The sequence below is a fragment of the Larus michahellis genome, chromosome 2, assembly GCF_964199755.1.
Source record: "Larus michahellis chromosome 2, bLarMic1.1, whole genome shotgun sequence".
NCBI lineage: Eukaryota > Metazoa > Chordata > Aves > Charadriiformes > Laridae > Larus > Larus michahellis.
The window spans coordinates 67,099,996-67,111,047 of record NC_133897.1 but is presented as its reverse complement, the minus strand read 5'-3'; the positions used below and the strand labels follow the sequence as shown (position 1 = coordinate 67,111,047).

Genomic DNA, 11,052 nt, shown 5'->3' with positions numbered 1-11,052 from the left:
CAACACGCTGTTATCCAGCATTTTTACCCTTATAATTTCAAGTAAGGGTAAACAAGCTAAGTTAAGGCAGTTGTCTGTTTCCAGTTGGGTATTTTAGAGTCTTAATATTGTATGGAATTTGTTATCACATAGACTTAAAAGTGTCCTGGAATTATTCTGGAAGCTAACCTGGAGAACTGGTGTCAGCCTGGGCAGTTTCTTCTATGTAGGTAACCATTACTTCAAAATACCTACTTTCTCAAGATAATTTCTCAATGTTTCCTCAAAACACTTGTATTTACATGAACAAAAGTTGGCTTCCTAATCTGGGCTACTCTTATTTTCAGCCCGAGGCTTATTTAAACATTTGCGATTAAGGAAAAATAATGTAGCAAGGGCTGCCAAGAAAAGTTTGGAAAGTTGGTAAACTGCATGATTATAACAACACGCAAGTTATATAGGGAATATGAGCCATTTAATAATAAAACATACTTTAAATTATGCAGTTTATACATAATTTGATTGTTATACTCTCTCTGAATGAGTCAGATGCTCTGAAATCAAGAACTTCAGGCTCCTCATCCAAAAATCAGAATGAAATACTTCCACCATGTATCTTTAACTTTGACACCCAAACTTTCAGGTCCGTGGAATGAAGTAGAGCTTTGTTCCAGTAGCTGAGCTACTACTTCCCTGTAGGAAAGGTGAGCCCTGATGTTAGCACCGCTCACCTCATCTACGTAGGAGAGTTTTGGATGTTTGTGCGATGGTACCCTAAAAACAGTCTGTGAAAAATACACTCTGCAGTAATGCGCGGATTTACGTGCTGCAAAACACACCCCTGTGTACGTGTGCTTCAGAAACTTGCCAGGTGGCAGAAATGGTTGCAATTGAGTAAGGTGCTTCTATGCAGGAAGTAAACAAAAGGCTTCAGAAGCCCTGAAACAAACTTTGTCTTTGTGATTCAGCTCCTTTCCATTCAAGACTCACAACAAGTCCAACACAAAATAATACATCATTCAGTTGCAGGAAATCCCATCTCCTTCCTCACCTCTTGGATGAGCTGTAGGGGCACATACCAACGAAGGAGGCAACCTGTTTATGAATGTATTATGGGGAGCCCACAGCACAAGCTTCGAAGACAGTTGTGCAGCCGTTTGGTATGGTTAGAGGGGTGAACCATCCTTTTTAGTGTTATCTGAAGTTTGCCACCACCTGAGGCAGCCGTCAGAGGATGCAGTGTCCATGCTATCGTGCTTCTTGTAGCACCCGTGAGCAGCACTTGTACCTCTCTGCTGGCCCGCTGTGAAGAGCTGAAAAGCCTCGCTCATCCCTTTGGGTAGAAGATGCATGTTTTCCCTCCCCCTGCCACCTTTTATGAATACCACTGGGGGGAAAAAACCCTTCTCTCTCAGGTAAGGAAGATGTGCCGATTACAGTCGCGTTGCATATAGCGAAGGAGGAACTGCGATTCTGAGAGCCACTGAAACATCGTCTTCGCGGAGCGTGGTGGGAGTTTCCCGCAACTCTTAGGAAAAAGGCTGAAGTCCCAGAGAGGGGTGCGAGAGCGCCTAATAGCAGCCAGCGGAGAGGGAAGGAGCCGCGGGTACTCCCGCCGCCGCCTCTTCTCCGGGGGCGCCGAGCACCGCCGCCCTCCATCCGCCTCGCCCTCCCTCCGCGTGCCCGGGAAGCCGCACCCCTCCGGCGGCCGTGGCCCGGGGAGCGGCGGGGCCCGGTTCGCGGGGCCCGGTCCGCGGGGCCCGGTCCGCGGGGCCCGGTCCGCGGGGCCCGCCGCAGCAACGTGCCGCCTCCGGTAGCCCCGCCGCCGCCACCGCCGCCTCCCCCTCCAGTTGCCGCCGCAAGACCGCGCGCGCGCAATCGTCGGGGCGGCCCTGCCGCTCATTGGCGGAGGCGCAGCTGGTCATCGGTGGCGTCACGGGCAGCCCGGGGCCCGCCGCTGCTGCCGGCACGCGCCCCGAGTTTGCGGAGCAGCGGCGGGCGGAGGGGCATGGCGGCGGGCGGAGCTCGGGGCGCAGGTGGGCGGGCGTGTTGCGGTGGCTCCGGGGAGCGGGGCGCGGCGGGGAACCGGCGGCGGGTCAGACGCGGGCGGGTGAGGGAGGCCCTCTCAGAGAAACGACCCAGCAGCCGCGGGGGCGGGTGGGGGTGCCGGTGTCCGTGCTCTTCCTGCCTACCGCACCTCAGCCTGGCGCCCCTGGCGAGAGGTCTCAGCCGCCCCCCCTGGGCCGTGCCAGGGCCGGGGTTCCCCCTGTGAGGGAGCCGGTGTGAGGGCGGGAGCGTCGCGCCGGGATGGGGCGGCGGAGCGGGGGCGGCCCGGTGGAGGTTCGCTAGTGCCCGGCAGGCGGCTGGGAGCGGCCGGAGCAGCTCGGGGCGGAGGCAGGCTCACGTCCTGTCCCGCTTCCCAGGTCCCGGCCCTGCGAGAGAGGGCGCAGTCATGGTGCCGCATCCCATCCAGGAGCCCGTGCGTGGCTGAAGCCCAGCTCCGCCGCAGAACCGCAGCGGAAGGCGATCCCTCACGGTGACTGTCCCCGGGGCAGCCTCCCCGCGGCACCTCGACATGGAGGCGGGTGGCCTGGAGTGGCTGCTGGTCCCAATGCACCAGCTGGTGTCGTGGGGCGCCGCGGGGGCCATGGTGTTCGGCGGCGTGGTGCCCTACATCCCCCAGTACAGGGACATCCGGCGGACACAGAACGCAGAGGGCTTCTCCACCTACGTCTGCCTGGTGTTACTGGTCGCAAATATTTTGAGGATACTTTTTTGGTAAGTTGGTTTTCTGTGTGTGTGTCTGCCCAGTTCTAAAGGCTCTTTCTTGCTAGCTTTGATTTGTAAAGCTTTGATTTGGAATACTTGAGGAAATAACGTGTTTTGTGTAGTTCCCCCGAAGATGAAAATACTGTCTTCCCCTAAGTGGGTGAATATGGATTGAGTAAAATGTACTGGGCTCAGGAACAGTCTGTTACGCTTGCCAGATCTGATTATCAGTCCTCTGATGTTCCAAGATGTAACTTTTTAATTTGTTTGTAAAGAAAAGAGGTTTATTCTAAGTCAGATTTTTTTTTCTTGCTGACTGTATTTTACATTTCCCTTGCCCCTCTAGCTCTGTTCTCAGAGTGAAGGCCCGGGTCCTGCACGCTTATTCTAGCATCTAGTTGGTATTGATGTCATTGGGACACTTGCCATATGTTCTTGCATTTTCCTGGGATGCCAGCTGGCTTCAGAGGGGGTTCATTTCTAGTTGTGCACAACTACATCTTTGATACGCAGGCATAAGGTGGGCTGTCTTTCAAAGCAAATTCTTTTTGTTTTGAACACTACTTTCAATATTTAAAAGCAAGTTTGTTTCCGTATTTACATCTTGTGCTGCTGGACAAAGAAAATGTTATTAGGGCATGATTTCCATGAATGAATTTTATTAACTTATATTCCTCATTCCTCTTATAATATGGATGCTACAACACTGGGACTGTACTTGAGAAACCAAAGATGAGATAGTCTGGGAAATTACTGCAACTAAGAACGGTTATTCTAAGAATATTTTGACTACAAAATACTGCTTCGTAATCCACAAAGAACTGACAGGTAATGGGCTACATGCTTTTGTTGGTTTCCAGTTTCTTTTTAAAGCTCCTCTGACTCTTTAAGTATAAGGAGCTTCCTGGATTCTTCTACAGCAAAATGCAATGTGCATGTGCTGTGCTGGAGTGCAGAAAACAGGAGGGGCCTGTTTCGGGGACCACAGCTGGGAGTCAAACTGAGGAGTCATCACTAGGTCAGAGCTACTTGTTGCATTGGATGTATGTTTTCCTGGGGAGAAGTGTATGGAGCAGCTGTTGGAGAATGCAGAGAGCAGAAAGGAAGTAGAGGAATTGGCAGGGGGAGGAGAAGTGAAAGATCTGAGTTGGCAATTTGGGAAATAGAAATTGTCTAATTTTTTTGTTTCACTGGAGGTAGTTAAAACATACAAATGATTTGTACCTGAATGGACATGCTGGCAGTTTCTAGGTAACTCAGGCCAGTGCATCTGTTAAATGAGACTTGGACTGTAGAAGAATTGAAAGATCTTTAATTTTAGTTGATTTTAAGTATGTCTAATTCAGAGATCTGCGAAACAATAAATACTATATGTAATGAAAAGTTGTAATATATGCCAATGTTAAAAGGTTTGACAATACTTCAAAAGAGAGAGAATGCAGTTATATTGATAAGATTATGTAATTTTTTTTACTGTGAGTATTTAAGCCACATAATAGTGTCACTCCTTGACACATACTAGCTCTGTGTAGGCTCTGGTCGTCTTGGAGCTCGGTGATGGCATGGAATGACTTCATGCAACACGTGCATAGGTGTGTCTGGCTTCAGGGGGAATGTAAGGCATGCTGCTGGCTTGTGAGACAGCCGCTTTTCCACTATGGGGAAATATTGCAGGCGGGAGCCTGCAGAAACCTTTCTGTCTGTACTTATAATTAATCATATCTTTCTAGTTCTATTGAACTAAAAGACGGAAATGATGACTTGCATAATGATAATTCAGTGTTTGCTGACAGAGTATTTTACTTCTCTACTTATAAAGGTTAGGCATCCCTGGTAGTTCATTATAAACGCCAGTAAGTCATGAAAGCTGCAGATGAGGGTGGCTTTTATCCTTGTGCATATGGATGATTAAAGGAAGATAGCAGAGCAAGAGCCTCTGATTTCTCTGTACGTTTTTAAAATGCACCCATAAAGCTGCTTGGGAATTCAATTTTTGCGTTAGTTGTTTAATATCACCTATGGCTGATGTGTTATCTGGGACACAGCACTCTAGATAATTTGACATAAACAGCAGAGCTATTTTAATGTGTATGTAATATTCATGGGAGGGAATTAAAAGATTTTTGTTTGTTTTGTTTTAAATTTATTAAATAATTTGATCCACTCTTGTGCCAGAACAGAACTGTTCCTACAAGTAATTTTGTTTTGTTTATAATTTTTCCCCAGTCTCACTTTCAAAGTACCAGTTGATGATGACTCCTTCCCTTTAGCAAACCAGCCCAGACCTTAATCCAAGTCTCTCTTCTGAGAACTTTACTGACATATAGCTGCTGCCTTCAGTTGTTTTCAATTTCTCTTCATTACCACTGGTTATTAAGCATATGATTTGTGCCAGATTCATCCCTTCTGACTTCCCCTCCACCTTAATCCAAAAATAAGTACTTAAAGTGGTAGGCCTTAAAAACTTTGAAGTTCTAATAGTGTTGCTTTCCAGGCCTTAATTATTTCTTAGGATGGCTCATAGTTTTTTGTTTTTGTTTGTTTTGTTTTTAACTTCAAAGACATTTCTGTAATTCGTTTCTGTTGTTACTTCCAGATTTTCCTTCAATTTCATATATTCTTGAATTTGAGGCTCAGAGAGTGGAATTTCAGATGCATAGACAACAGGAACAGACAGTTCCTGCCTTTTATGCCATGTTTCCTCTTTGTTTTCACTCCTGAGTAGTGCTGGTCTTTCTTTGTCACTCGTAACAGACCCAGTCCCACCTTTCCCCTATGGCTCTGCTATACTTTGTTCACCTCAGCTGTGGGGGCAATTTCCTCATTTCCAATTTGTGATTGGAATTGGCAGATTTCACGTGTTCATAGAACTGTACTTTGTTCTCTCAGAGGTGTGGGGGTTTTTTTGTTTTGGTGGTGGTTTTTTGGTTTTTTTTTAATGTCTGGTTTTGCAGTGGGTAAAGTTTGACCTTTCGTATCCCCTTCAAATAGAGTATTTGCTTCCTAACCTTCTTGGCACATTTTGTGTGTCAATAGAGTTGCAGCTGTTGTATTGCCCTTTGACAGTTGCCAGTGAACAAAGTACTGCTGAGATCAAGGATAACAAACCTGTTTCCAGTTACCTGTTTTCACAATTTCTCTTCTTTCAACTAGACTCTGTCCAACGGTAAGCCATCTTTTAAAGTCAAGGGGACTCAGTGCAATGTCTCTCTTCCTTGTCTTCCACCTAATCCCTTAGTTTCAGAGCGTGCTCAAAGAACTTCTGTTTGCTAGTGATGACAGTAACACATTATCCATTAAGTAATTTTTTCATGCTTCTCTGTTTCACAGTGTCTCAAAATGTCATCTTTAAAGAGATGTTTCTGCTTTCACTTATCTGTGTTTGGCCTTGTTTTTTTCCAACAATGAGTTACATGCCAGAACTTTGTGGAAAAGCAGTGGGAGAGGATGCGTCTGCAATAATGAAAACTGCAGATGGGTAGCAATAGGCATGATTCCATTTGCTTTGTTTACGCACACATGGCTTTTGTTTGGGAAAAAGAAAGTAGAAGTTCAACAGTGCAAACTTGTGGTTCAGTGTGTTGACTGTATGTGAAGTCTTTGGCCCTTTTGAAGAGGATTCTGAAAAAAAAAATAATTTGAAAAGTAGACAGTCTGTGCTTACAGCATCACACAATGGGGTCTTCGTTTACCAGTGTGAAAAGTAGGTTCCATGCTGTGACTAGAGTTGATATCAAGTTAGCTTTATTTTTAGTAATATTCTATTGTTATAATTTTTTATAACACTTGAAAGCAGTGCTTATTTTGGGGTGCCATGGTAGCTGCTGGTCATGATTTATGATTGGTATCTCCTGCTCCTTTGTTCTAGTCCTTCTGCTAGTGTCAGTGCTGCTTCTCCTGTCTGCCTTCTCCAGACACCATAGGTCATTGTTTCTCACTCTCCACTCAGTTCAACTTCTGGACTGGTCAGCCAGAAGAAGGTCTATGCTGGGGATGAAGAGGAAGGGGCAGTGCAAAACTGAACACCTTTGTAATTCTGGTACATATGAAGATGTATGGCATCCTCCAAAATATCTGATAGGTTTTTTTTCCCTCTGCATTTTCAGTAAAACACTTCATTACCATTTTTGTTAGCTAATGTCTTATTGTACTTGCTAGAGTTAGCTCTGATTTCTTGTTCAAGACTGGTTGTAAAATATCCAAGGGATACCCTGTGTCTTACTGATGCTTGAGCTTAGAGGTGGTTAATCATCTGGTTAAGCTGTCCTAGGCTGTTTTGAAGTTGTGGGCCAGCTTCAGAGCACACCATGGCACTTGATCTTAGTTGTGACCAACTTGGTTGGTCTTGGTTCGTGTGGCCTGCAGTCTGCCAGCTGACTAGCTTTGCATTGTCATGATCAAGAAGAGGAACAAGAAGGTGGGTGAGAGAGTTGTGTAATCAGTTGGGGGTGGAGGATGCAGAAAAGCTTGTGAGTTCCCTCTCTCTTCCCCCCTTCTTTTTTTTTTTTTTTTTTTTTTTTTTTTTTTTGAAACAGAGCTTATGATGAGATAAATTGTGGTTTCTTTTAATATTAAAATCAGAATAAATAGAGGAAAGGGAACTGCAGATTTCTTAGAAGTCAGCAGTAGGCATTTTTGTTTGTATCTTGAGTAAGTTCAGCCAGAAGTAATTATGCTTCCTGCTATTCTCAGACGTTTTTGGCCTTTTTTCAGTTTTGCAGCCCATAAAATGTTTTATGTAGTAGTGTAATATGGTTTGTATATTTTCCAGGAAGACAATATTCTTTCCAAAAGTGTTGAGATGTAATTCTGTGGGCCATTGGCCTAGGCCTCATATAGCAACACCATAGAAATCCAAACAACAGGAAATAAAACTGTCCAATTTCAGAGCTGTTATCACAAAACAGTGGCCTTAAGACAAACTGTGGAAGCAAGTTCTGACAGTCAGGGAAAAGATGAAAACTACGGAGTGTTTTGAGCAAAGGTAATCCTCTACCCATTCCACATCCGTTCACCTTCTGAAAACTGTAAAGTCAGTAGAACTGGGAGCTCTCTGTGGCAGAGTCAGTGGAATAAGCTCCCTGTTGTGAGTACAGGTTTACTGAGACAAGTATGCAGCTGGAGGTAATTTGGACTTGCTGTTGTCTGGGGTAGATTCCTACATATTTATTTATTTTGCTGTAACACCTGCAGTGCTGCAGGTCCCTGCTATCTGGGACAGACAGCTTTGGCTTCAGATAGTGGGCCAGTGGCATCTGTTTGTAGGACTTCCTGTGGGAAGGAGAAACTTTTTGCTTTTAAGACTTCTGTTACTAAAATGAATCTTGCCAGCTTTTGCCATGTGGGGAAGGTGGGATGATGGTATAAACCAAGCTGACAGAGTGACTACAACTTTGAAAGGTACATATGGCCTGCTAGTAGAATCTTGCTCAGATATTGAGAGCAAAAGTGTTATGCAATTCCTCCTCCTTTTTATGCATGCCAGAGAGCAAGGATAAAATGTGCTGCTCTTTTGTAAAGGTAAAGTAGGATTTTGTATGCTCAAGTGAGAAACATGTTTTGGGTGCTGCATAAAGTCCTAGAAGTTTATGTGTCAAGGAGAAACTCATACCAAGAGATCCTGTTGTAAAGCCAGACTGTTTCCTGTTCTTTCTGCTGGCGTTCTGTACTTGTACGGGCTGTCTTTCAGGACAGCTGCCATGCTGCTACACAGCGCTGTTATGGCCCTGGTGCTGTGTGCAGTATCTCGCATGCTGTCCATGTTGCCTAGAATCCGTAGCTTCCCAAAGAGCTGGAAAAGTTGACCCAGAATGCTGAGGCCCGTAGTAGCTTTGGTGGTTTCCACTCTTGCAGTGGGTTGGGGTGACAGTCATCTGGTTGTACCAACGGCGGGCAGTTTCTTTTCAGATACGTCTTAGGAAAGGTGATAAGCAAACCTTTTGTGTTTGGTTGAGATTTGGCTTATTTTGTGCAATCGGCATTTGCTTTTTTGAGTAGGCCTGGGAGTGGAATAGCAGGATTATTGCAACAGGATTGAGTTGTACCGATTACCTAGTTTTTTCCATGACTAGTTAGTCTCTGCTCTGGCTTGAATGTTCACTTCTCTTGCCTTCATCACCCTGAACATGCATTAATTGTTTTAAGGTTGTTGAGATACTAATAAAATGTAACACCCCCCACCCTTTGTTCTTACAGTATTAGGTAAACAGTGGAAAAACTCCTTATCTCTGTAGTCTGACACGTGAAGTCTGAGTTCCCTGAGTACTGCAAAAGTCGTGGTTGTTCAATTTGTCACATAACATTGCAGTTGTTGGTGAAAATGTATAATAAATGATGGTGACGCCCTCATCCCCAGGACTTCAAAGTTGTTCTTTTCTGTGAGCCCGGTCTAGTATCCTAAAGCTCTTCATCTTTCTTTCATAATCTACTTTAATGTTCCTCCCCTCCCGGCTCCTGCTCTGGCAAAGGTAGGAATCGCCTCTTTGAGGCCGAAAGTAACCAGAATGCAGAACAGTGTGCTCTCCCTGCAGGGCTGGCATCTTGCAGTGCTCCTGGCTCAAGCTGGCTTGAGGAGTCTTAAATTGGATTAGCGTTGCTTTGGCAGGCCCTAATATCAATGCGAAGTAGAGTAGACAGCTTGGAGAGGTATTTGTTTCCATGATCCTGAGCAAAATGAGTGTTCTTCCTTTACTTTTAAAGCATCAAGGACCCGACAGCGGTCCTTGACGCTGTTATCCCCTTCAGTCATGTTGTCTTGGTAGTGTGGTGTAGGCCATGCCCTGTTTACTCTGCCTGTTGGTCTCCGTGGCAGCTGTTTGATTTCCTGTAGATGCGACCTACCTTAGAGCGTTGTGTTGCCTGCGAGATTCAGTTTGGGGAGATGTATTTCACGTGAGTATGTTTTGTTGTGTAACCTTTGTCTTTGGCTGAAGGGTTGTGGGGAAAAAAAAAAAAAATCTCCACAGGTGGTGTGCATTGTTTGAAGTCCCTATAAGAATTTTTAAATTTCCAGTTTACCTCTCCCGTGTGTTGTGAGTTTTATTTTACTTTTTTTTTCCAGTTTTTAAGTGGTAGAGGATCTGCAGCAATACTTCCAGTCTCATTTCCATGGAGGCTGTGGTGATGGCAGATTGTTATGATCAGACAGCAGGTGGCCATGCTTATGCGTGTTTGTAGTGGGTGGATGTTTATACCGCAAGCAATACTTCTGTGAGGCACCCATTAGTGAATGGCCAATAATCTCATCAGCAGGGAGAAACTAACCTTGCAGCAACCTGCGCTGGATTTACCATCATAATAGCTTCTAGTTTATTGTTCTGCTAGCTCAGTCCCTCTTAAATACCTTGCTATATTTTTACACGCAGATATATTTCTAATTGGAGGTGGTTTTTATAAGCGTGATGTAAACAGCTTTAACTGCTCTCTAATTCTAAGTAAGTCTTTCCCTTTTTTTTTTTCCTCATTCCCCGAGTAAGAGAGAAATATAACTGTAATGAACTCCAGTAGTTCAGGGGATCTTGGCCAAAGTCAGCAACGCACGCTGAATGAGCTTTGTGATCACGGGCGTGGGGCATAGGCTGGGCCAGACTTTTGTTCTTCTCCCCTACATTTTTCCCTAGTGCAGTGAAAGCTTTATCCAGAGAGTATTCTGCCTGTGATTACATGCATCGGTTTTGTTCTTTATTTCCTTCTTCATAGCATCCTCCAAATTTGTTATGATAATGGCTCTCATGTGGCCCACTGCAAATCCATTGATGGTAGAAAGAAGTGAGGAACTAAGGTACATGCAACTGCTCTTCTTCCAGTTGCTACTGGTGGTGTCTTTGGCAGTGGTGTGGAGGCTCAAGGCATTGTTGTACTTTTCCTTAGCTGTACGTCATTAGGCAGGAAATGCTTGGCCGTTTTAATTAGTGTGGGCTGCTTGGCTGTTCTGCACAGGAAGATTTCCAAGGAAGCTAGTCAAGGACTTTCTAGTCTCTCTCCTGTGCCTTATTGACTCGTAATAAAAAAATATCTCTGTGGTGAAATGACTACAGTAGAAATGCAGTATTGTGTGAGAGAGCGTGATGGCGAACCTAGTTGTTTGTTAAGAACACGGAGCTCTGATATGGAAGTAGCCCAAGCATAAGAAACTCTGTTTTGCCGGGGTGCTTACAAAGCAGGAACTATCAAGAGCAGGGCAGTGGTTGCCGTGCTTGTGAGGCATGATGGAGTGCTCAGAGAATGGCGTTAGTAACTGTGCTGTGAGGAAATTTAGAAAGCCTGTGTGCCTTACGGTGCAGGCTGAAGAAGTTGGGGGGCATA

General features: G+C 45.1%; 1 protein-coding gene across 2 annotated transcripts in view; it reads left to right on the top strand.

Moving 5' to 3' along the window:
* Positions 1–1,889: 1,889 nt before the first annotated feature.
* Positions 1,890–11,052, top strand: part of SLC66A2 (solute carrier family 66 member 2) — a 70,673-nt gene continuing 61,510 nt past the window's right edge. For both annotated transcript variants that reach the window (XM_074575783.1, XM_074575782.1), the window contains exons 1-2: positions 1,890–2,015; positions 2,403–2,757. In XM_074575783.1, coding sequence (XP_074431884.1) covers positions 2,555–2,757 — 203 coding nt within the window. In that variant the 5' untranslated portion in view covers positions 1,890–2,015; positions 2,403–2,554. The remainder of the gene's footprint in view (positions 2,016–2,402; positions 2,758–11,052) is intronic.